Source organism: Arvicanthis niloticus, chromosome 5, assembly GCF_011762505.2.
Source record: "Arvicanthis niloticus isolate mArvNil1 chromosome 5, mArvNil1.pat.X, whole genome shotgun sequence".
NCBI classification, from domain to species: Eukaryota; Metazoa; Chordata; class Mammalia; order Rodentia; family Muridae; genus Arvicanthis; species Arvicanthis niloticus.
In genome coordinates, this window is record NC_047662.1 from 45,590,790 (window position 1) to 45,616,487 (window position 25,698).

At 42.5% G+C, this 25,698-nt stretch overlaps 1 protein-coding gene and 1 long non-coding RNA gene across 9 annotated transcripts in view; one reads left to right on the forward strand and one right to left on the reverse strand.

Annotated features, from left to right (window-relative positions):
- The window catches only part of LOC143442395 (uncharacterized), a 50,517-nt gene that overhangs the window by 19,906 nt on the left and 4,913 nt on the right, over positions 1–25,698 (forward strand). Inside the window, exon 5 of one of the 5 annotated variants that reach the window (XR_013110553.1) lies at positions 5,957–6,052. The exons of the other annotated variants lie outside the window; for them this stretch is intronic. This is a non-coding gene — a long non-coding RNA (uncharacterized LOC143442395). The remainder of the gene's footprint in view (positions 1–5,956; positions 6,053–25,698) is intronic. 5 annotated transcript variants of the gene reach the window in all.
- The window catches only part of Dab1 (DAB adaptor protein 1), a 1,102,742-nt gene continuing 1,083,916 nt past the window's right edge, over positions 6,873–25,698 (reverse strand). For all 4 annotated transcript variants that reach the window (XM_076934558.1, XM_076934561.1, XM_076934560.1 and 1 more), the window contains 4 exons: positions 23,394–23,942; positions 19,799–19,926; positions 19,372–19,482; positions 6,873–10,281 (listed from right to left, as the gene is read on the reverse strand). In XM_076934558.1, coding sequence (XP_076790673.1) covers positions 19,387–19,482; positions 19,799–19,926; positions 23,394–23,942 — 773 coding nt within the window. In that variant the 3' untranslated portion in view covers positions 6,873–10,281; positions 19,372–19,386. The remainder of the gene's footprint in view (positions 10,282–19,371; positions 19,483–19,798; positions 19,927–23,393; positions 23,943–25,698) is intronic.

Consider the following 25,698-nt stretch of genomic DNA (forward strand, 5'->3'; position numbering starts at 1 on the left):
TCTGACCCCCCCACCCCCCATGAGCATGCCATATCCACAAGAAGGAAGACAGAGCTACTCCACACCTAGTGCTACCCTCCACCTCACATGCAATGGCAAAGCCCAGGAAGTTTAGTATACTGACAAAGGGTGAGGCTGAGAAACCAGTCATGCGGGCTTCCCTAAACAGACCCTTGAAAGGAGAGGAAGAGAGGGCCTCCACCACCTATTCCTTAGTGAAATTTCCAGCCACTTGTATGTTTGTCCACAGCTTGCTCAAAAGAGGGGTGGGATCAGTGATGGTTCCTGCCTTGGAGACAGCATCATAAGTAGAACAAGCAGCATCAGCAGCCAGGTGCACAGATGGAAGAAAGATACAGCTCTGCTCTGCATCATCTGTGGGCCTCAAACTTTCAGAGAGGAATTTAAAAATTACCTTTACCATAGGCTAGGCACTTCATACACACTAGTAATACAACTGGAAGACACATGCACTTGACCATGCGAACACCTCCACATTGTATATATACAAGGTGATCTCCTACCACCCCTTCCCAAATCTATGGCTCGGTGAAGAAAACTATATTGCACAAAGTACATGAAAGCATTTATTTAAAAAGTAACCCCCTGAGACAGAACTAGTATTTCTGTAGTAAACAGTTACAAATGTAGACTCAGAAGAATGCAGGAGGGGCTAGGTGAATTAGTGGGTTTCCTGCGAAAAAACCAGGAGCAGATTTATGAATATTTAATACTCATGTATCTTATAGCTTAAAAAATTCAGTGTTTATGTTTATTAAGACAAAGGGTGCATACTAAACGGAGGTAGCAGCAGCTCTGTGTTACTTGGACGTCTTAAACTGTGGGTTATAACAGAATTTGAAAATGGTGAGATCTTTCATTGTTGCCAAACTTCTCATCACCTTTAAATTAGAACAATTTTTTTGTGGGGGGGAACTCAAACATGTACTAGATCCAAACATGTTTTAGGCTGTGCACTTCGGATGTAGCGATTCTGTGCTACATCACAGGTCCTCACTCCAATCTCGATGCTGCATACAGTGTGTCTGCTCTTAACTGTGTGTGTTGTCACACCACTCAGCTCCAACAAATGGCGCCTGAACACCGTGGTTGAGATCTGAGACTGTGTAATGAACTGCATGGTCATTTGTTAGATCTTATCACTGCTACTGATTGTTGAACACTCTGTGATGTTCCTTTGTGGCCAAGGATTATTATCTCTAATCTCATATATGCCTCCTCATTTCCTTTGCTAAGTTTCCCTTCACTCCACCCATGTTGGATGCATTCCTGGTGTCCATGGCTACACACTCTGCTGTCCCATGCTGCCTGCTTACTGCCCAGTTAAGATGAACATTCTTCAGTAAGACTCTTTTGGCTACTATTTACCAACAATTTGCATAGGTTGATGCTATTTAAACATGTTAATTTTTTACACTGCCTAAACTGTAGAATAATGTCACTAAATGGTCTAATAGCAGTTATCATTGATCTCTAATTTTTATGTTTTTGAGACAAGATCTCGCTATGTGGCCCAGGCTGGCCCGGAACTCATAAAGGTCCACTGGCTCTGCAAACCCAAGTGCTTGAATTAAAGGTGTATTCCACCACACCCATCTTTGACCTCTAATTTCAGTGGGGACCCTTACTGTCCACTGGAGAGGTTTTTCATATTAGCTATTGGTTTGAGGTAAATATTATTTTATGTGTGTGCTGGCTAGTTTTAGGTCAACTGAGGAATAGGAAACCTCAATTAAGGAAGTGCTTTATAAGATGAAGCTATAGGTAAGCCTGTAAGGAATTTTCATAATTAGTGACTGATGAGGAAGGACCCAGCTTACATTGTATAGGCATACCTAGGTAGAACTAGGCAGTAAGCCGCAGCCTTCCATGGCTTCTGCACCAACTCCTGCCTTCAGGTTCCTGTCCTGTTTGAGTTCCTGTCCTGACTTCCTTTATTGATGGACAATTATATGAAAGTGTAAGCCAAATAAACCTTTGCCATCCCATCTTCCTTTTGATTACGGTGTTCCATCATAGCAATAGTAACCCTAACTAAGACAATGTGCTATGAGCATATTATTATAATTCTACCTTCTAATACCTCTCCTTCTTTTCCCCTACCCCCAGGATTTAACTCAGAGATAGCCAAGCAGATAAGCACTCTACCAGTGAGTTAAATCCCCAGCCCCTGCCCTCTTCTTTGGTAATACCAAACAAGGTCTCATGAAGTTACTGAGTTATTTTATTCACTCTGGAGCCTAGGCTAACCCTGAATTTAGAATCCTTCTGAGAACTAGGGATTATGAATATGCCACTTCCAGGCCCGACTCTCTAATGCCTTGAAGAGGTTAATGAATTGATTGATCCGATGCATTTGATAGACAGGCTTCTCTTGACTTATTCATTGTATTCCAAGAATCACCTTTATTTAGCCATGGTTTACCACTGTGTATGATTTGAGTTTAATTGAGACATTTCTGATGATTAGATGCCGAGGCTGTAATTTGTACCCCTCTGTTGATGCTTCGTTGTCCTAGCTTTGAAATATGAATTGAGAAACTTTGTGTTATTCAACTGCACAAGTGGGGCTTCATTCTTTGGCTTCACTTTTAGCTACTCTAGGTACTCTATGCCCAGTGAGCCTGCCATCTTTGTTGATGCTCTTTCACCCATTGGCATTGACCACTTCCTGCTCAACTACTCATACCTGAGCACCCAGCTCAACCAGTGCCGTGAGATTAGCACAAGGCCTCATGGTAGAATCAATCTTACAATAGGTTATGACTCTTCTAACGTATTCTCCTCTTACCAGGCTTCCGAATGCCTTGAAGCTAGCTTAGTCATGCGTGCATTTGCTTTAAAATTCTAAATCTTCAGAGCTCATCACAGGGGCTTGCAAACAGCTTATGATTAATAATTCTTTGCTGTATGAACAAATCCTTGACACATTTTGGTAGTAAAAATTTTCAAAGATTTATGTGTATACTTCTTTGTTTTTCTTTGATAAGAAAAGAGGGGTGTAATCCCTTTGTATTCTGTACCTTTGCAGAGTTACAGTGCTAAGATAATGGGCATGAAAGGGAACCCTAAGTGTAAAATGAAGAATTAAGTACAAATGCACACTGCAGCTTATACCCTTTCTTTGATAGTAACAAAGGCAGCGTGCATTGAGCATTACTGCAGGTGTGGAATTATCAAACTTATTTTTCATAACTGTTCTCAAGTTTACATGTGCATTCTAGAGAGCTCAAGTGACTTGTCTGAGCTTAAACAACTTGGCAGACCAGAGAGCCAGAACCTAAAGCAAGAGTTTTCCAGGTTGGGAGCCCACCATCTGAACTCAACTCTCTTAGACTCAGCAGTAACAACAATGCCCTCTACCTATATGAGAAAAGAGAACGATGCCAAGCATTGAGTTAAAGCTTGCTCAGATACATGGTTTCTCAGGATTTGCTTACTCTTGGAGCCCAGTAAGAAGATAGCAAACTAATATCTAACTATCTCCTTGGCTTCTCTCCTTGGTCTGAACACAGGCTAACCACTGAGTCTCACTTTATTTAGTTTATGCTAAAACATGCTCTATCCTGAATGGATAAGCATGGTTGTGAGACACTTGGGTGCTTTCTAATTCTTTCTACAAAGTCCAAAAGGGCACAAAATAGATAAGAGGTGCTGGGAGCCAAACTCAGGAAATTACCTGCTGTTCTGGGAAACCTAGTCAATACAAGATTAAGAAAGGACATTCCTGGGTCTCAGGTCCCAGGAACTTGAAGAACATCTGACATTTCCTGGGAGCAGGTTATGACAGTGGGATGGACTAGGGCAATAAGAATATGACATTGGGATGGACTTATTATTCAATAGTGGGATATAGCCCTAAGCCATGACCCTCGCCCAAACTTCCCGGTTTGCTATGTCTTTATAACCTGCCCCCAAAATTAAAGTTTTAGAGCTTGATCAGAACCTCAGACTAGCTCATATTCTTTGTGTCTCTTGTCCCTTCATTCTTTCGCTGGGGCAAAGAGGAAACATTATTTCAGCCACACCAACTTCCTAGACTAGTGGTTTGAAACTTGTGGGTCATAATCCCTGTGGAGTTCTCCATCTCAAATATTTACATTATAATTCATAACAATAGCAAATGTATTGTTATAAAGTAGCAACAAAATCATTTTATGGCTGGCGGAACCACAGCACGAGAAACTGTTAAAAGGGATGCAGCATTAGGAAGGTTGAGGACCACTGTCCTGGACACTTGAGGTCAAGGCCCTCAGCTCTTAGTTGAGTTGTGATCCCATTATCTGAGATGAGAGAGGCATTATCTTACCTACACCAAAGCCTAGGTACAATAGAGCTGTTACTGGCACAGTACCAAGGGAGATGGTTTGACATTTTACTGCTGACAATGTGCCAGCTCCTGGTCTGCTTATTCTGCCTCGAGCCATGCAATGGGTTCTTCACTCCAACTAGTGACCTGAGATTTAATGACAGATGTGGCAAGAGGTTGTTTGGAGTATTAAAGAGCGAAGTCATCAGAGGCTGCTGTCTCACAAGATCATTTGGACGTATTTCACGTGGCAGGCATTAACATTCTTCAGCGGAGAATGAGCAGAAAACCTGTTCAGAAAGATTCCTCCTCAGATCTCTGTACCTTGGAAGATCAAGAGAGTGTAAGGGTTTTGTTTTGGAATTAAATATTCATTGGACTGGGTTAGAGCCCTTACTGCTCTCAAGAGTAAAACTGAATTTCCTGCTTTGTTTTAAAATAACTGCAAGCATTTTACTATAGAATCAATCTCTGTACCAATCAGACAGGGTAATGTGTGCTGTGATTTTTCTGATATAATAGCCACAACTTGGAAGTGGACACAGAAGCATTTTCCAGAAGGAGCCTTCTCTGGCTGTGCTCTCGGGGGTCCACGCAGAGCTTCACGGTCAGTGTCGGAGCCTGTGAGATGGGAAAATGCTTCTCTGTTCTCAGGCTTTGCTAAGGACCCAGAAAAGACAGGAAGTTAACAGGTGGCCTGAAGAAAGCAGGAGCAGTGTGAGCACTACTCACACTGGAGTAGACTCAGGGAACTGGCTCACGGAATGGTCTGGAGCTGCTCACACCTGTTCCCACCGCTCTCGCTCGCCCCGTCTTTCAGGCATCATTGCTTACATTTCCCTTGAATTTCAACACCTTTTAAAGGCTTTCAAAGCTCTGAAGGTTGATTTCAATGAAACCTGTTTTTATTCTCTGCGTTTTTCCGACTGTCACTCTCGGATAAAACAAAAAACATTCACTGTCAAAACAACAAGGCTTTGCTCTCAAGCACAGAATGAAAGAAGGTATGTCTGCTTGATTTATTTTGGCAGATGCCTCACAGTTAAATAGGGCACCTTTTAATTTGTCACTTCTTAAAGATTCACTTAGGCTGGCAAAGTAAATCCCCAGGGCTTGGTTTCAGCTCAGTTTGAACTAGTTGGGCAGAAAGGTTCATACCCTATCCTTTGTGCACCCACCTCTTCTAAGGTGCTGAGTAAGAAAGCCAGTGTGTATTTAACAACTTCATATAGGCACACTTAACGGCCTTTTGTTTTACTTTAACCCAGAGATGTTTAGAAATCAAACTTACTAGCAAAGCTCAACTTGAGGTTTGTAGTGAGATACAGAAGCCAGTGTTTTCAATGGTCCCATGGAAGGCTATTAGAACAGCAGCTACCCAACTATTCTTAAAATAGGAATTAGCTATAGGAAGAAAGAGGAACTCAACCATTGAACTCTCCAGGCTGTGACTTCTTTCAACCATGCAGCTGTGAATTTCCTTGTCTTAGGTTGTTTTCTTCTTTTCTTTCTTTCTTTCTTTCTTTCTTTCTTTCTTTCTTTCTTTCTTCTTTCTTTCCTTTCTTTCTTTCTTTCTTTCTTTCTTTCTTTCTTTCTTTCTTTCTTTCTTTTTTTGCCTAACTAAAGCTTTGGTGATCACTGGCAACCAATCTGGACTCTGGAACGGACGCAGCACACATGAAGCATCTAGAACCCAGTAGGACATATCAGTTGCTCAGAAAGGTACATTGGTATCATTACCAAGGAAAACTGCTGGAACATCTTGGAGTTCCTCCACCCAGGATTTAGTATTTCTTCCCCTATGGGAGTCGTTTCTCTGTCTGCTCTGAATTTCCTCTGCTGGATTCTCTCCTTTTCTCAAAATTGTTGATAACATCTGTTTAGTCCCTTCAGTGTAACAAGGCCAGATTGAAGGGTTGTGTTTATGCAAGCATTAACACAACTGCTGTTAGACAGAAGCGGGATTTGGCATCTCAATCACCTAACTGAAATCTAGTTCATTATCAGATATGTAAACTGATTCAGTTTCAAAAAGAAACATGCACACACACACACACACACACACACACACACACACACACCACATTAATATGTAGATGCATTTTGAGTTCTTAAATATACATAAATTTCCCCTTTCCCCAGACTCAGATTTTCTAAAAATGTGCATGTGTAAAATACCCAAAAGAGAAAAGAATGCTTCCTTCTTTAAGACCCTTGGAGCAAACGACTTTTGATGAAGGCAGGAAATTCCATGGCCGCCATCAGTAACTACCGTCTTCCAGTCCACACTAAGCGTAGACTTCCCTACCTCTGTAAGCTCCACACAACCTGACTTTCTAAATTATTCTAGGTTTTATCAATATGAATAAGTCAGAGAACTCCACTGACCCATGAGCCATCAGTGAAATTTGCTCTTTCCAGCTCAGAGCCAGGGAAACAGAGGTTGTTTTCTGGTGAGGTGGAATTTTACACCAGAAACCAGTTCCTCATCGAATCCCTTGCTGGACCAGCTAGAAGCTTGTGGAACAAAACCAGGCTAAGCTGTTGTTCTCAAACGTGTTTATTTGTAACCGTTTTACATGGCGTGTTACAGAAATTAATGGAAAATTTCTAAAAATTTTGCTGTTCTGTTGAATGCATTGTACATAAAGTTAAAAATAATGTGTCCATATATGTTAACAAACTGTCATCTGAGGTAAAGTAGGTCTAGAAACGTACTGCAACAGTCATTTTCTCTTTCTCATCTTTATTAAAAAAATATGTGTCAGAACGCGGAAATTGAAAGGAACCGAACCCACGGAGTAAACATTTTCTTAAAAGAAGGTGCCCGGTACATTACATGATGGGGTTTCTGTAGACACTGGGATGGATACGAGTTATCAAAAAAGTCTTGTGGTATGCAAAGATCAAAGAGCTATGTGGAGTGGGGACAGAATGACAGGTGGCGTTTCCCTGGTTTCAAAATTTAAAGTGACAAATTTCGTGCTAATAGAAGATGAAGTAGGCGTTGTACATGTGAAATTTCCTATCGATCTAAGCAGAACTGCAGACTCCCCATGCTCTTTTGGTGTTGGTACCTCAGCTCCTGTCCTGACGTGTCACTATTTTCCTGGGATTGGGGTACAGTGGTTCTGAATTTACCAAATGGTGCTTGGGAAGGAAAAAAAAAAAAAAAAACCCAGTATTTTGTCAATGAAAACATAGATGGCAGTTTAAAATCTTGGCGTCATCTCCCTCACTTTACTGTGTCATCTGGGCACCTTCCTTAAGTTCAGATCCAGTTAGACTTCAGTCATGCTCAGTGAAGGATAGCAATCGGCTGGACTGTCACCACCTGCTTTAAAACTGACTACAGTTGGTATACCTGAAAACAGCAACATCAGAATTTACTTCATGTCATGGTAACCCAAAGGATAGGGATAAGGGTGTGACACCCATGGACAAACTCAGGCAGCCACACTGAAGGAGACGATGATACCATGTATACAGACCCAGCACCATGATCTCATAGCCACTGAAGGCATTTCCCATGGCAACCATCTATCTTGCCAACACTTCAGAGAAACAGGACTGCTTTCAGGACAACTTGTAACCATTACACCTTCCCATTTCTGTTTTACACAAGAGGGTCACCTCATTATAGCATGGATACATGTTTCTGGGGGAATCCTGTACAAACAGGTAGCAGCTTCAGAGGGCAATGGACAACCCTTCTTGTTGTCTAGCTTTTGGGACCATCCACTGTAGGATAGCATTTTCATAGTAGGGTAGTAATTTCTAATGGACACATGGTTCATTTATCTGTTTGGGAAAATTAAATTCCAGTGTAAAACGTGGACTCCAAATGACGACAATCACTTTGACATTGTATTATGATTTTTGTGTGAAGAGTCACTTTACAATCATCTTCAAAATCATTTTAGTTCCTATTGATAGGAAGAAACCAAAGTGTACAGCCGATTTCTATCAATATCAAAACAAGGTAAGCTTAACTTTTCAAATTTTAAAACTTAATAAGAGTAATTACTCCCAGATTCAATCACATGATTCTTGTGGGTTTCCTTTTTGAACCACTACATCCAACATGTAACTGCATAGGAGCATCAGGAAAACACATCTGACCTGTGTAACAGTTCTCTATAGGGTAAAAATATATAGATTCTTTATGAAAGCTGTGTGCTAAACATAGGAATGAACACTAGAACTTTGTCTCATATGTGTAAAATCAGAAAGTAAAATTCTTCTGGTTCATATACAACCAGTCCTGTGACCTGTGGGCGAGTAAATGGGAGTGGAGAAGTGAGCGACTTCCCAAATCTGCATGTCAAACCTTTCAGGAGTGAGCCTCCTTTCTCCTCTGTTGAGTAGAGGGTGAAGACTCTCCAGAAAAGCTGACAATGGAGCCCCGCCTCCTCCTGTTCACTAGCTCCTATTGGCTCAGGGCTCCTGCCTGTCTCTGAACTCTAGCTTCCTACCAGTCTTCCCAGAAACACACCTGGAAAGTGAGCCCCATCCATCATGTCCATTGCACCTTACGCTCCATCTGCTACCTTCTCTACAGTGTAATGGTGTTATTAAAAAGCATCTTTATTGACATTTATATTTACAAAAAAAAGGGTGTTTTTTTTTTCATTAGAACTCCTTAAAGCCATTTCCCTTAAATAGTTAAAGAGTTTAATGGTAAGATTTTCCTTTTCAAGTTAGAAAATAAAAAAAAAAATCCCATTTGAATTTTCTGATGTACAAAAAGAGATAGAGATGAACCATTTGACCACAGAATCAGTTTGTTACATGGAGTATTTATGTTATCATTAGAAAGGTGGTTTCTAAGATTCAAAACCACATTAGCAGAATTGTACCAGAATTATTTGGCAAATGACTTTTCTTTGAAAATGGCGCATGGAGAAGACACTTGTCTGCATAGTATCACAGCAGCGAAGTATCAGAAAAATAAAGACATCATTTTATTGTACTCAAGAGTTCGGAATTTCTGAGGAAACCGGATGCATTTTCCATCTTTCTCATCAATGGGATTTGATGTCCTTTGCTTCCCCCAGAATGAAGGTTCTCTCCAAAAGCCATCTTTCTTCACCAGGATGCAGGACAACGAAAGAGTTGTTTTGGCAACGTTCTTGATCATAATGAATCACCAACCACTTCATTGCCTTGTGATTTCAAGTTAATTCACTTCATGAGAGGCTTTCCCTCCCCCATTTAGACTTCTTCACCCATTTCTAAAAAAGTCAAAAGCAATACAAAAATTTGTACACCCATTAATTCTCAAACAGGACAAAGAAAGGACAGGGGAGACAAGATGGCAGACCAGGCCCTGTGGAGAGATGCCACACACGCACATCACCACAGCCGGAAGGCATATGGATGATGACACTGTGGTCACACAGGATCCCTTGCTTTGGCCTAAAATGAGTTAGTGCCAACCTTGTCACAATTCTCTGATGCCTGCCACTCCCGATCTGTGGTCTCTACAGTGGCCAACAGGTAGCAAAAGGAAAACACAGTAACGGTTTCAAATCCAGGGGCATCTTAGACCCGGCTGAGAGAGAGAGCTCAGGGTATTTTGTTGGTTAAGCATCGGCTTGACTGGTGAATAATGTTGGGTTCTGTTTGTTCAGGTTTTTTTTTTTTTTTAAAGTACTTTTGTGGGGTGTTGTGTTTTGTTTTTGTTTTTTTATTTTTTTGTTTTTTTATTTTTTTGTTTTTGTGCTGCCATAGGTATCTGCCATGGGTCGCCAAAAAACACTTTGTTCCCTCTTTTAGGCGGTTTCACTGGGCGATTGTGAGTTTTTCTGTGGGATGAGGTGAGGTGAGAGCCCAAGAGAGCCTGTTGCACTTCGGATTCCCATGCCAGTCGTGAAGCACCCACCATGAGCTTGCTCGCATTGATGCTATTTCTTAGGTCTGTTGATCTGCGCATAGAGAGGCTCTGGCTCCTGTGGACAGAGACACAACAGTCAGGCCTGCCTGGCTAGCAGCAGGCTTGTGAGATGGTTTTAGAAAGGAGCGCTAGGGAGTGAAAGCAGAGAGGTGACAGCTGATGATGGATGACCTTAAGTTATTCTTTTTTTTCATTGTCTTCTCATGGCGCTTATTATTTTGGTGACAATGTTAACACCCCTAAGAATACAACCAGATTTTGTTGTTCTTGTGTTAGTGTGTGTGTTGCTGCTGTTTTTGTATATGTTCATTTGTGTGCATGCAGTGGAGGCCCAGAGTCAACCTTGAGTGTTGTTTTGAATGTACAATCCACCTTGTTTTTGAGATGGGGTTTCTTCTTGGCCTGGAACTCATTGGGTAGGCCAAATTGTCTGGCCAGAGAGGCTTCAGGGATCCACCCATCTCTCCTACCCCAGCTCTGGGATTACAAGGGTGTACCACCATGCTTGGGTTTTTATGTGGGTGCTAGGGATGGAATTTATGCTTGGGTGGCACAATTTACAGATTGAGTAATTGCCTCAGTTCTTTGAGGTGGTTTTATCCTTGGGTTTGAAGCTGATTCCCTGGCAGGGTAATAGTATATATAGTGTAGTGTAGTATAGTATAGTACAGTACAGTATAGTATGCTCGATAAGTTCTATGCTGCAAGTTGCAAGACACTAATTCTTTCTGAGCCTCAGTTTCTCCAACCACACGATGGGAATAGTATTGTTTAATCCAACAAAGCTTTTGAGATAAATAGAGATAATTCACAGACAGTATTTAGCATAGTACTTGTTAGTACTGGAGGAAAGGGGAAAGAGGAGGGGGGGAAGAGGGAGAAAGAGAGAGAGAGAGAGAGAGAGAGAGAGAGAGAGAGAGAGAGAGAGAGAGAGCACAAGCAGTCCTCCCATCTGCAGAAGGCTTAGAGTTTGTGAAGCACCTTCAGGTCTTACCTTCATCTACCTAACAGCCCTGGAAGCAGCTCCTACTCCTGCTGTCCTCATTTTAGAGACAAAAGACTTAAGTTCATGTGCAGAGAAGAAGAGACTGTGGAATGCTCAGCTCTAAACGGGGGTACCTACATGACAGCCCCTCCTCCCAAGGCTCAGGGATCATCTCAGAAGAGGGGGGCAGAAAGATCTAAGAGCCAGAGGTAGTAGGGGACTACAATGAAGCAGTATTTCCAGGACACAACAGGCAGTTGCACACAGGAACTCACACTGGTTGTGGCAGCGTACACAAGACTTGCGCAAGCTCAAGCCAGACAAAATACCAGCATGGAGTGGGGAGGTGGCTGTGCAGTCTCACCCCCTAGCTGTGGAGCTATTAGCAAGTGATGGCTGCTGGGAGAGAAAAGAGCCAGCGGTTTTTCAAGGATGTAGCCCCCAAGAGGCTACCCAAGCTCCAGTAGATGGCCCTACATCCAGGCACATACTGGCGTTGCTGAGTGGTCTCAGTGGGGTGTGGGGGGAACCCAAAACCCAAACCAAAACCATGAAGTTGGGAGGAGACAGTGGTGAGGTTGGCAGGAGGGGAATTGGAAGTGGAGAGAGTGAGGGAAGGGTGAACTTGATGAAAACACACTGTTATTGGTGTGCAGAATTCTCAAAGACTAAAAACAAAACACCCCAAACCTTAAGTTGAGAGAGGTTGTGCAAGTCAAGTGCAACCTCTTCCCTATGATCTAGCACACGGTTTGCTCCATGTTTTATCTTGAGAATGGCCTAGAAGATAATGGCTGAGCACTGCCCGGCCCAACAGCTTACAGACAGGGATCTGCAGAGCAGCACAGAATGCTTCAGGGTTTTCCCAGTGTGCCATGAGTACTGAGTAATCATGTTGGAGTCAAAGCCAGGACTTCACTACCAGAGGCGATGCACTCTTCTCCAGAACTGGCTGTAGATGCCCTCTCTTGGGAGAAAGAACTTTTACCTTCCTAGCTACCCTACTCTGTAATACAGCAAAAAAAGTTTGCGCCTCCATCCATGGAATCATCCAGGAAACAGAGAACTAAGTAAATACAATCTGTTGAAATGTCTGACTACAGGAAGGGCCTCCCTCCCTCACTTCTATAGAGTGGCAACTGCCACTTTTCCTGACTTTTACACATAGAAATGTAACATAGTAGGTCCCCGCTGTTGGGGGAAAATGGGGTGGATGTCAGGTAAATTAGTGTATGGCTACGATAAGATTTCTAATATTTTTGATATTTTGATCTCTGTCTTCAACACACTTCAGTTTGGCTTTATTCTCCTAAGGTTTGAATTCATCAAAATCTGTAACTAGATGATCCATTAAGCCCTAATGCATTTCTTTCCAATATCTGAATTACTATGAATATCTGCTGTTAGACTAGACAAAAACTTTGTGGTCTCTGCCCCAACCCCAACCCCAACCCCAATCCCAACCCCAACCCCATGTGTATGCATGTTTTCTAGGCATGAGGCACACCTAGTAAACAAGAATGGGGTAGCAAACTTGTTAGGAACAACAAACAGAGAAGAACCATTTCCCATCACCCATTCCTTCACCCCATTGCTTCCTGCATGGACTTCCTCACTCATTCAACTCTTTCTGGGTACCCTAAAAAAAGTCAGCCTGCCTTGATCTCACCCTACAATTTGCTCTATTCCAATTTTGGAAACTAATTTATCCAACTGAGAATGACACCTAAAAACAGAAGACGACAGCAGGCTCAGACAGGGTAATTAATGCCGTGCCGCATTAACTTTCTGCAGCGGAGATAAATATTCACACAGCTCCTGCTTGCTGGAATCTAGCTTCAAATACCCATCACAACAGTGGTAACAACTGCAGTCAGCTCTCAATTATCCCCACTAATGAAGGGGAGCAGTGGTGTGGAAAACCCCAAGCAGCAGATAATCCCAAAGTCTGACACTGTGATGCATTATACATGTGGCAATAGCTTTACCTTCCTTGTTACAGAATTGTAGACTCTAAGAGCTGGAGGGGAGAGCTAAGAAATCATTTGACCCAGACATTTCTAACCTGGCTCTAGCAAGGTCATGATGGAGACCTCAAACTATTTTCAGTATTCCAGAAAGTCTAACTTTCTAAAAAAGTTGCCATAATTCAGAGATTCTGTCTTCTTGGTTGGCTGGGATTGAGATTTGCCTGTAAAGGAAGAGCTGCTGGGAGATATTATCTGAAGTTTGGTTCTTCTTTGCTGGAGCTGAGTGAACTTGGGCAAATTAAAGGGTCCTAAGGCATCATAGCTGGATGAACCTGTGATAAAAATTGTGTTGCAAATGGGACAATCAAAGGTCAGAGGTCAAGTCATCTGCCCCTTATCACGCATTCACTAAGTCAGGATGTTGCTGAAAGCCAGGTCCTTGATCCTGCTGGAGTGGTGCTCAGTTGCTCAGTCTGCATTGAGTCCCAGTGCAGATTCCCCACCAAGTCTAGAATTTTCGTGAGTATCTCTGTTTCTCTCTTGTCAAATTTGTGAAGCGGGAATAAAAACAAACAAACAAACAAACACCAAATTAAGTGGTGCTAGTCTTTAAATATATTTTGGTAGCAGTAGGAGAGAGGCATCATGCTTTGTCCCATTGAGTAATTCTAGAAACACTGGGTGTGATCTCCATCATGGGAAAGCAATGTTAGTTCTAGAAGCTGCCTGGTCTTGTGCACAGAGTAAGACCCAACCACCTCCACTCATTATGCCTTGTCTTTGTTACTTTCTGTTTACAACTGCAGAGAAGCTGCAATGGTCTGTGTAGCCCACACATCATACACAGTGCAGTCTCCCGACTCTGGTCTACACAGGCAGCATATTCTTACATCCACACTCAAATGGCTGAAGACCGCGTTAAAATCTTCATGCCTACCCTGATTTCACTTTTGACCTCCAGAGGTGCATCCTGCATCCTTCTGCCTTCTCTATTGGATTGTGTCTTGAGCACCTCAAGCTTAGGTGGTCTCAAAGTACACTTGCTTGCATCCTGCTCAAGCATGCTATTCAGTGCTTTATCAAAAACAACTGGTACAACCTATTTTCACATTTCAGAAGCTGAGTTCCTCGTCTGCATCCCCATGTCCCTTTGGTATCATCTCCAGACAATTTCATCCTTTGAATACCTCTTGGCCACAAAGCTCCCTCTCCATTACTTAGGCAGACCCCGATACTTTCTACCACTCCAGTGGATTTCCATCTGATCACATCAGAGAATGTCACCCCATGATGACCTAAGGAAGTGGGACTGTCCACTTCAAAAGCTGAAGCTAGACTTGCTTCTAACTTGTACATTCAAATCTGACCTCTTTGTCTTCAACATTCTTCAATTTGACTTCATTCTCCTAAGATTAGATTTTTCAAAATCTGTAGGTTTGAATGAATGAACAAATACAGTATTTTAAGGTTCTGTTGTTCAGTTCTATTTTAAAAGGAGATAATACTAAGATTTGTGGTGTGTGACTGTAAGCCTGGAACTCAGAGGCTAAGGCAGAAGAAACATGAGATTGGGGGTCAACCTAAGCTATAACATTCAATAAAAAGAAAAAAAAAACAATGTCAAAGAGTGATAATAATACCAAATTCATGTATTTTACTTTGAGACTTTCCAAACTACCTCCCATGTATGTGTGGGTAAATATCTAGACATGTATCTGTGGGTCTGTGTGGAAGTCAGAGATCAGTCTTGGGTGTGATCAGTCTTAATGTCTGAGATGGGTCTATCACTGGGACTTGGATTTCAGTGATTAGGCTAGTAGCTGGCCATCCAGCCCCAGGGACCCCTTTGGTCTCACCTCTTAGCACTAGGATTGCAAGTGCATGCTGCCATGCCTGGCTTTATATATGGGTGCTAGGAATCATGTCAAGCATTGGCCCACTAAATGATCTCCCCAAACCCATGCTCATCACTGGACCATTGGAACAGCTGAACAGGGCACTACTATATTACTTGCCCTTCTTCATGTGAGGGGAGACATGAGCTTGCCTACAGCCACTTGTTTTTCAGACTCATACAGTCTCTGGCCCTCTGATTTTTTTTTTTTTCATTCATTAAAAACAAACAAACCAAAAGCTACAAACTGAATGCTCACCCTCCCAAAGCATTGGCAGTTCATCTTTCTCCCTGAACATTAGGAATCTATCGGGCAATACTTTATACACTTTGGGTTCCCACTACAGAGATCAGTATTAAAAAAGTGACAGCGACTTATTATTTATGGCAGTATCTATTGTTACAAAGGGAGACAGACCCAACGATTCCTATTGTTACAAATGCTACTTTGACTTGACAGCTGGGAAAGTCTGATAGGCAGTTTATTTACTTAGCCATTTAACCAAATAAATGTTTTCATTTTCTTTCATCCCTTCAAAGGCTAACATTTTGCCTCTAAAATTGCTCCAGCAACACGTCAGTGAAGTACAAATTACCTGCCATCCCCACACCAGCCATTATAATATTATTTTGGTTCTCTCTCTCTTTTTTATTTTTGCCCCTGTTGACTCAGTCTTTAAAAGACATATGATTCTCCCAGATGGAAAGGTAAGGGGAAGAAAGTGAAATAATTGAAGATATTTCCCTTTATTGCTAAAACAGAAACATTTGGTATTGGCCCCTCAGTGTCCACCTGTGGGAATTGAGTCTGTTTTCTTTTATTCTGGAGCTATATGGCTTTAACTTATCAACAGATGTCATCCTTGCTTACTCAAAACTGGGTGGCTATTTCTAATAAAAAACAGCTGGAGATAGTGGCTGCAAGGGTGATAAGAAGGATAGGACTTTGCTTTCCAACTCTGTGACAGCAGAAGGGAAATAAAGCCACCGACACAACTATCTCTGCATGGAATCATTTTTCCAAGTGTCCGCAAAAGCACTAAGAAATTACAGTCAGTAAATTTCCAGTTGATTCTATGGGTAAAGAAGACGGAGGCAGAAAGATCACATTTGGCTTGTGCTATTTTAACACTGATGGAGGGACACAAAGACTCATAGGAGCTTCCTCTGCGGGCACCACAGAGAACCTATCTGCAAGGTGGGCTTTAACTCTCCTGAACAGCTTTTGATAGTGAATTGTAAAATGTCCCTGCTGAACCCCTGCTTCATCAAAAACTAAAATCTAGCTCTCCTCAAAGCGAAGAGAGGCCTAATGTGATTTACATATAAACCCAAGATTGTGTGTGTGTGTGTGTGTGTGTGTGTGTGTGTGTGTGTGTGTAGGGGAGTGAAAGGTGGTTTATGAGTCTCCAACAGAGCCATTATGATTATGGGAAAGGGTTTGTCATAGGGATACTGGAAAGGCCTTACTTCTCTCCCTCTGCTTTAATCTACTATGGGTCATACCACAATTTACCTAAAAGCAAAAAGGACCAAGCAAACCCTCCTAGTCACTGACTTTATTCAACATGGGACTAAGTGTATAAAATCTAAGAATATAGAGCACCAACATATATTGATTATGTTGATGAAGGTGGTGATGAGGGCAACGAGGATGCTATAGTTGTGATTTTGGTTGGTGTGCTGAGGAGGGTGGTGGTGCTGGGGTCAAGACAGTGGTTATAATGGTGGCTGACTGCAGTAACGGTAGTGATACTGATGCTGATATGTACTGCTAGTGATATGAATTTGAAGAAGGTGGCAGCCATGGTGGTAATGGTGATATTAGTGATGGTGGAGGTGGTGGTGATGGTGATTGTGATGATTGTGGTGGTGATGGAGGTGTAGTGGGGTGGTGCAAGAGTGCTACTGATGATAAAGGTGTTGGAAGTAGTAATGATGGTAGCTACCAGATACTCCATGTGCCAGACACTGTATTGGGAACTCCATATACATCACCTTATGACTTCACCCAACTGTCCTGTAAGAAGGGCATTATTTTTATCCCTATTTTTCAAATAAAGAAACAAGATTAGAATTCTGATCAAGGTGACATGGTCAAGAAGGATGAATTCAGGATCTGAACCCTGACAACAGAAACCCCCAAACCAGACTAAGTTTTAGTATGAATTCACATGATCTGACTTTACACCACTAGGCTTAGAGCATATTAGTTAATATCAAGGATAATATAACCTCTTCTAGCAAATGAAAAAGAACCAACATTCAGAAGAGAAAGAGTGTCTCTTGCCTATGATTTCCTACTTTTACGTGGCTAAGATCTGGACTGACGTTTCAAAGCTGCAACTCTTGCTACATAAACAAGCAATGTCCATTTACAACCCATCTAAAGGCTGAGAAGCCAGAAGGAGCATCAAATGTGGAATAAACCAAGGCCCCATGAAACAGTTCAGCTTGGTAAGTGCCTCAAAGCCAAACAAGCTCATGGCATGGAGTTTGAAGCATTGGCCTGCCAATAGAGTAAGCCATCTTGGTTTCTCACAAGTTCTTCAGTTCTAGGAAGATGTTTGCTGATAGTGTGATGAATAGATCTCTTCATTCATCAAACTTTCTAAGGAGAATTTGAACTATGAAGTACAACAAACACAGGAGGTGAAACCCTCCTGGGAATCACCTCAAGGAATCTGCTGAGAATCTGTGTCCTTTTTGCATCGACTGTGCCTTTAAGAGACCAGTTCCCAATACAATTGTGAAAGGTTGATTTTTTTTTCAATGGGTGTTTGTGGTTTTGTATAGTACAGTGTAATATCATATTTTACAGATATAAGATGTGACAAGATATAGTATGCTAAATCTCTTAATCCTGACATCTATTAAAAGAATGTACTTCCAAACCCATATATTAACTAACTTTCAGTAACTGTCAAAAGGAGCTATATGCGAACTGTGAATGACTGGGGTAGTCATCAAATCCAGTTCTAAAAAGTGAATGTTGTTCACCATTTTAATGGCAATGCTGCTGCTGCTGCTGAGAACAAAAGTTTGAGTAAACAACGTTGAGTCTGGCCTTGCAGTCCTACATACTCATGGGAAACCAGGAAGATACCTGAAAGCTTGAAACATTTTTCAAAGCTGGCCGAAAAAACTACACCTGTGAATCCAAAGTATCCTTCTGTCTCCTGAGAAGGTGAGCTACATCATCTCTTTACTTTGATCAAATCAGGCTTATTGAACGTCGAGTTCCAAAAGCCACTTCTAGCAGTGTAAGGCTGCCTCTCTCCAATAGCTGCTGATAGAATCTGAAGCGATGTGATGGCAAGCCACAGATGCAGCACAGGTGCAGAGCCTCCAGAGTGACGGTTCCTTGAGTGTCACTGGAAGGAGGTATAGAACCCTTCCTGGATAGATGGTTTGGGCTACTATAACCTTAAATCTCAATCAATCTTATTTCAAGCATGGCTTGTTTTTGTTTCATAGTATGACTTCTCAGTATGTTTGACTGGTGGCCTCTTTAGATCTGTGGCACGTAGGCAAATGCAGTGACATTTTGCTTAAAAGAGTAAAACATCAGGACTTCATTTCACTGAAAAATTATTGTGTGTGTGTGTGTATGTATGTATGTTTGTGACAGAGAGTGTGGGTAAGAGTGTGTTTGTGTGTGTGAAAGAAACACCATGAATGTGAGTATGTTTGTGAAAGAGACAGTGTGTGTGTGTGTGTGTGTGTGTGTGTGTGTGTGAGAGAGAGAAAGAGAGAGAGAGAGAGAGAGAGAGAGAGAGAGAGAGAGAGAGAGAGAAAGACTGAGAGTGTGAGTGTATAATGTGCCTACTCCAGAGGGCCAATGTTTTTAGAAACTCAATCTCCATTAGGTGCTGTTGACTGGGCCCCATCCTAGCACCATCACCAACTCAGAATGTATCACTGATTAAGTAAGACAACTATTCGCCATGTTCCCTCATTTTCGTGTATGTCAAAGGTCATTCATCCATGAGAAAATGCAAAGTGCAAAATAGAAAGGAGGCAAAGAGAAATTGTATAAACACTGGTAACTGGTGAGGTGGTTCAGGCAAGGCGACAGGGTATCAATATTGGCAACATAGTAACAGGCATGAAAAAAACAAACAAACAAACCCGTGCAAGCATTAGGAGCAATCACAGACATGGGGAGATGATATGGATAATGTAACACAGCACAGGCAAGGAGACAAAGCACAAACACTGGGGTACAGCAGTGGTAAAGAGCAAGCAAGAAGGAAAACCTTGCAGGTGAAGGAGATAAAAAGGACAGATACCTACCCAGACCTGCGCTATCTAGCTACCGTCTTGTGGACTTATATTATCACCACTGGGCTCACCACTGGGCTCCCCAAATGGATCACTGGTGGAGGAGGCCTGTGATCCATCAGGCTAGAATACAAGAAGATAACACTTTTTTTTTCTCTCTTCAACAACTGAAAATAAAGGCAACTAAGATTATATTCATGCGGCACATATGCAACCAGTTATTTTACAGGAGGCTGAAACTTTAGCCAGAGGATGCCACCTCCCAGATGAGAGAGCTCCAAACAGCTTAACAAAAGGTCAGTGTTTCCGGTGGATACACCCTTCAGTGGCTCTTCAAATCTCAGCTCAGAGCTGGCATTCTCATTTATGTTGGTGTACTTATTGTCTATGGGCAAATTTTAATTTTAAGGAAAAGCAGGGCTATCAGCAGGTCACTTACAGCTTCTTGTTCTTCACTCTTGCTGGGACTTTCAAAGCCTTCTTCAAAGATGTCATCTGTGGTCGGATCACTGACGTGGGATGCTGATGATTTGCATGGTGAGCCCTGCCTAGGGGCTGGGGTTGGAGCTACACAGAGATCATACCAAAAGAGGAAACGAGGTAAATACACAGAAAAGCCACGACCATTGAAATCCCATAGAGATACCTGTGGTCTATTTATCCTTGAGACAAGTCTTCCTACTTCCCATCTCAAGCCAAATCTGAGCATCTAAATTCCTCCCATGATTAAGGAACACCAGTCTTCGGACCCTACTGGTGAGCCACTGAGTCAAGGGCTCCAAACAACTCCTCCAGTGTGTCTGACACACAAGCAAGCTGCAAACTGCTGGGCATGGCTGACTCTCATCTATCTCCCTTATCAGAAGGCCTATTTTTGAATGACTCTTGAGGATCAAACTCTCAGTGTTTAATAAGCACAGGTTGGATTGGAAGAGACAATGATAAGCTTTTTGTAAGGGATGTGCAGTTGGTGCCATGACCTTCCCCTGTCTTCCTCTTTCTATTTGTTCCTGAGGTTTCTAACACATGTGACAGTGGAAGCTCTTCTTTTCCTAACGCTTAACTTAGCATAGGAAATTCTGGTCACTGGCTTAGTCCTAAGGCATGGATTGATTAGGTGAGTAGCAGCGCCATTGATAAGGCTTCCCCATTATGCAGTTTTAGAGCTTAGCAAAAATCTAGTATTTTATCAGACAATGAATGATTGCAAAAGCTCATGCTGACCGTTAACCCCATGAACACGATTTCCAGCTCCTTTATCATTCACAATATGGAACGAGGCTAACCCCGAGGCTAACTCCGGCTACGCTCTTTCCCTTCATTATTCTCCTGATACAGATGACCAGGTGAGGTATTGTATGCGTCCTTCAGATATTAAAAGCCAGAGTCCAGAGGGACACGGGGGATCATTTACATCAACACAGGTATGGGGATGAGCTATGGGATGTGGCACAGATACATGAAACACTATGGAGTCTTTTCTGTTTGAGATGTTTTGGTTTTACATTTTGCTTCTTTTGTTTTCATATGACTCATCTCTCAGTCCCATTTTTGAAGGAGTGCTGTCAGGGCAGACGATGAGAAAATTGACTTTACTCATTTTCTTTAAAATGAAAGACCGTGTCTTTCTGATTGTTTTGTGAGTTGGTTTCCGAGCAAACTAGCTACACTAGGTTTAATGCTGCATAAAGATGCCTCGCTGAGCGGGTAATATTAGCTTTATTGGGTTCTGAATTGTATTTGAAGTGGCTTATTGCTTACAAAAAGCTGAGAACCCCTGAGTCTCCTAACGGTATACTGCTCAGTGTTCCCCGGTGGAACCAACAGGAGCACAGCCAGAGGTTATCTATGCAAGCGTCTTAGCTGTAACAAGGATTTATGTGCAGGGTACTCAGTATTCGAAGCCTGTGTTCTCTCAAGGTGGGTGGGTAGGGTCACACCCACAGGGAACATGTGGCAATGTCGGGAGTTGTTATTGGCTGTCATGACTAGAAGAAAAGAATGAAGATGCTGTTTGCATCTGGCGGGTAGACGATAGGGTGCTACTAAGTAAGAATCATCTGTCTTCAAATGTCAGCCATGACACACTGGCCAAACCTTGCTCTCAGACACAGGTTTGGTGACAAGGCCTTTTAGAACAGCCAGTTTCATCACCTTTAACATTTCCTAATATCTGTATGTGCCGGGCCCCCTGCTAGCATTCTGAGAAGTGCGTGTGGATAGTTACGAGATAGTCCTGGCCCTCAAAGAACTTCCTTGTTTATAGGCAGTCCATGGTTCATTGAAAATGAGACATGCGTTTTTTAAAAAAGACTCTTGTTCATTTATGCATGACTGTTATTTCTCCAGCATTTCATTTTTTATTCATTATTCTTCATTGAAACCCCATGGATTAGAATTAATAGAAATGCCTTGGCTATGTAGCACCCATGGCCTGAGTGCAAGGCCTTCATTTTCAGAATAGCATTCTGAGCCTGGCTGAATGACACAATCTAATTGTATTCACATTAATTTTTTTTTTGACAATTCATGGTATTGGCCATCCAGTGATCCATATCACTGGTGACAGTAATGAAAACGCCAAAGTCATTGTACCATGAGCCTTTTCTTTCCCCTTATCAATTGTCAAAGTACAGGCTGAGTCACTGGAACCCTTTTCCCGATTGTGTCTGACAAGCACAGGCGTGCTCAAGTGTGTCAGGCTTCTGACTCGGCAGCAAGCTTTCTATTTTTGGTGTTTGCAAGAGGAAAGTAGGGTAGAAGCAGAGTCTTCTAGTGCTGAGGTCAGAGGGAAGCTGCTTCTCTACAAGGAGCCCAGAGACTCAGTGCAAAGACTTGCTTTGTCCTAAGACACAGCTCATCATGTGATGGGAGTCAGCACTAGAAACCTGGCCCGGGGACCTGCAAAAACAAAACACACACACACACACACACACACACACACACACACACACACACACACACACACAAAACCAACAGAAACCCCCACTGAACAAGAACACAATGATGAAGATCCAAAGATCCTTCTATGTTGTAATGCCTTTAAATAATTGGCTTAGAGCTAAGAACCACAAAGCCCACGGAGGCAAGCCTGTTGCTCCAAAGCACACAGTTAATAAGGATTAAATGAACCACCATGTTCCCAGCCAGGGATCACTGTCCACTCAGTGTCCATTATGACCTCTGAAACTCTGTAAACTCTGCCTTGCATTTTCCTGTGATTTTAACTTCTTTTCTAATTTTAAGCCTTGTTTCTAAGCTTTATTGTATGTATGTATGTATGTATGTATGTATGTACGTATGTACGTATGTATGTAAGTTTGTAAGTTAGAAGAAACTTTTGGAAGTCAGTTCTTTCCTTCACACAAATCTATGTGATAGATATCAATGTTATATAAAAAGAGACCTAGAGGGTAAGGGGCTCATGTATGTGCTTTAACTAGTATCCAAGTTGGTTGCTATGGGGATAGTTATCAGTGATGTCTGCAAGCATGAGATGCCACTAAGATCGGTTCTGACCCCAGGGTTCTGGAGGCTGAACTCTGGTCTTCAGTCTTACTGGCAAGCATCCTTACCTTCTGACCTCTTTCAGGCCCTTTGTTTCTACTTAAAAATATTACATTTGTTTTCATTTTAATATGCCATGCTAAAATGTGTGTGCCATAAGCTAACACATACAGAAATATGAATAAGCATATCAACAAAGTCCTAAGAAGCATGGTGACATTATGACAAATGCCAGACATGTGCTCATCTGTATCACTTTGTGTACTATGGTCTGCGAACATTATTGCCATTATCTGTCACAGAGATCTAGTGCAACTTGGTATCAGTGTTATGTAAAAAGAGACCGAGAGGGTAAGGGGCTCATGGATGTGCTATAACTGGGAGTGAGTTGGTTGCTATGGGAACAGTTATCAGTGATATGTGCAAGCTTGAGGTGCAAGTGAAATAGATCTACCCCCAGTAGTTTAAGTTACAGGAAATAGGCACTATACTCGTCAGGTTTTAGAATTCAGTGAAAGGACACTCACGTGAGTTGGTAGATGGTGTGGTAGAAGTCACAGGGGTCAAGTTCAGTTGGGAGATGTCAAAGTCATCACAGTCGTCTGTATCCTGTGCCACCCCGACTTTGTTGAAGTAACTGGAGAAGGCCTCTGAGGTACAGGTCAGGGAGGGCTGGTCAGGCTTTCGGGAGGGTATGGGTGGAGGCTGGGCCATCTGGAAATCCTTAAACATTTCCTTCCCCATTTTCTGCCTGGGCTTGTCACTCTGTGGACTTGACCTGGCAGAGTCATTCGTGCCTGGGATGGTTGCAAGGGGGGTGAGGGGACCTTGGAACATGGCAGCTGGTAAAGGCATAACAGTTTGTGTGGGCATGAAGGCGGCTGGCGGGAACTGCCCGGCCACAGTTGGCCAGGGTTGCTGGGTGGCAGGAAAGAGACCTGGCTGGCCCCATGCGATGGGCTGAGCTCCTGGTATCACCTGAGCGACGGGTGGCTGAGCACCCATGGCGATCTGCTGTTGAACAAGGGGCTGCTGGCCCCAGAAGGATGGGAGGACGGCGCCCATAGCAACATAACCTGGAATGGGAGAAAGGAGGGTCAGACATCCCAGAAAAGAAACATCTACGAATTTGAGTGATTGACAGAAATGTACTGCCCATGTACAGAGTCCTAGACTTCTTGGGTCAACTCTGGATGTTGACCTACTGGTGGAGAGGCCAGACAGACCTCTCATGGGAGATGTCATAAGTAGAAAATGAAACACAGCTCGAATCTAGAAATAACAACATTTTCCCATTGCATCACTTTCTTGAATCTCACAGTTCAGGAGACAGTGTCACAGTGAAAGGGGCAGGAGACTGAAAAGTAGCCTAGTCTGCATGCCTCTACTTGGTGAACTGAAAACAGTCTCAATTGCTGAGGGCATCTGGGAGCCAGTCTCTGCTCTACAGCCAGGCATTAAGGACTAATTTTTATTAAGTTTCTCATCAGGCAGGCAGTGTGTGAAGTGAAAGACTGTTAGAACTTCAGAGGCATAGATGAAAAGCCAGATCGCTGCTTCCTCAGATGTATCATCTGGGATCACCCTTAACCATCCACAATGCTCCAGGCTCTTATCTATAAAATGGGCATATGTTATCTCCTATTTCTGTGGGATGATCTGAAGGTTAATATAACTCAGTATTCAAGGGACTATTGCACCTGACACAGAGTGAACACTTAGTAAACGTTAGTTACTCCTGTAACATGGCCTAGACAAATGCTGAAAAGTACTTGATGTCTGGCTTGTTGTGTAACAGACAACACCTTACTTTGGGGGTGGGAATTATGATATATTACTTCTATATTATTACTTATTCAAGTTTATAAAATAAAAATTGGAGGTTATTAATCCAATGAGGAGACCTCATGCCATGTTAGTTTGGTATTACAAAAGTACCAAGGCAGGTTCTCATGTTCATCACCATGGTAACTATTTGCCGAATTATTCTTTTTGGGTTATTGCAGCAGGAAGGGAAATGCTATTTGTTAAAACAGTACTATCCAAAGCAGTGATTTCCATTCATTAAATCTGTACAGTATGCATGGTCTATTGTTCCACATTTTCACAGAATCCTCGAATGTTAGTTGCCATTATACCTATTGAGGAAAACTTGTGATAAGAGAGGAGAGGTAATTTGCTTAGGGTCACACAGCTTGCATAAGGTAGGATCAGGATCAAAACTGAGCTGAGTCCATCTCTAGTCAGAATTCTCTTCCTTGTGTTACGTGCAGTCATCTAGATGGCTAATACCTATTTCGTGTCTTTTACAGCCACTGGGTCTGGGCTACTGTGTCAGCATACTGTGGGTCCACTGGAAATTCTTACATGCTTTCAGTGGTCCTCATGGTTCTCAGCGGGGCATAGTGGTCACTTACATGGACACCTAAGCCTAAGAGACATGTGGCAGTTCAGCCATGGTAGAGGGTAGATAAGCTAGCCTTACCCAAAGAAGCACTTCAATGGCTGCCAGAATAAAAATTTAGGTGCAAAACAGTGAGATCAGAACAAAATGGGAGAAGATTTAGGCTATCCTAGCAACACGCAAAAGGATGATTGACAGGTGCAGTGGCAATGATAATATCTTGGTTCATGTCTGTGGCTCTTCCGAGCCCACGGTGATCACATATAGGAGTACCTGGTTCTAACCTCACTTCAACTGCCCTTCAACCAACTGAAGCTGGGTCAAGTCAACATTCAAAGTCTGGTCATTTCAACATCCCCTTGCCAAGCTTGCCACGCTGTCCCAGGAGGAAGCTTTAGACAAGGCACAAAGACTTCTTGCTGGTGAAT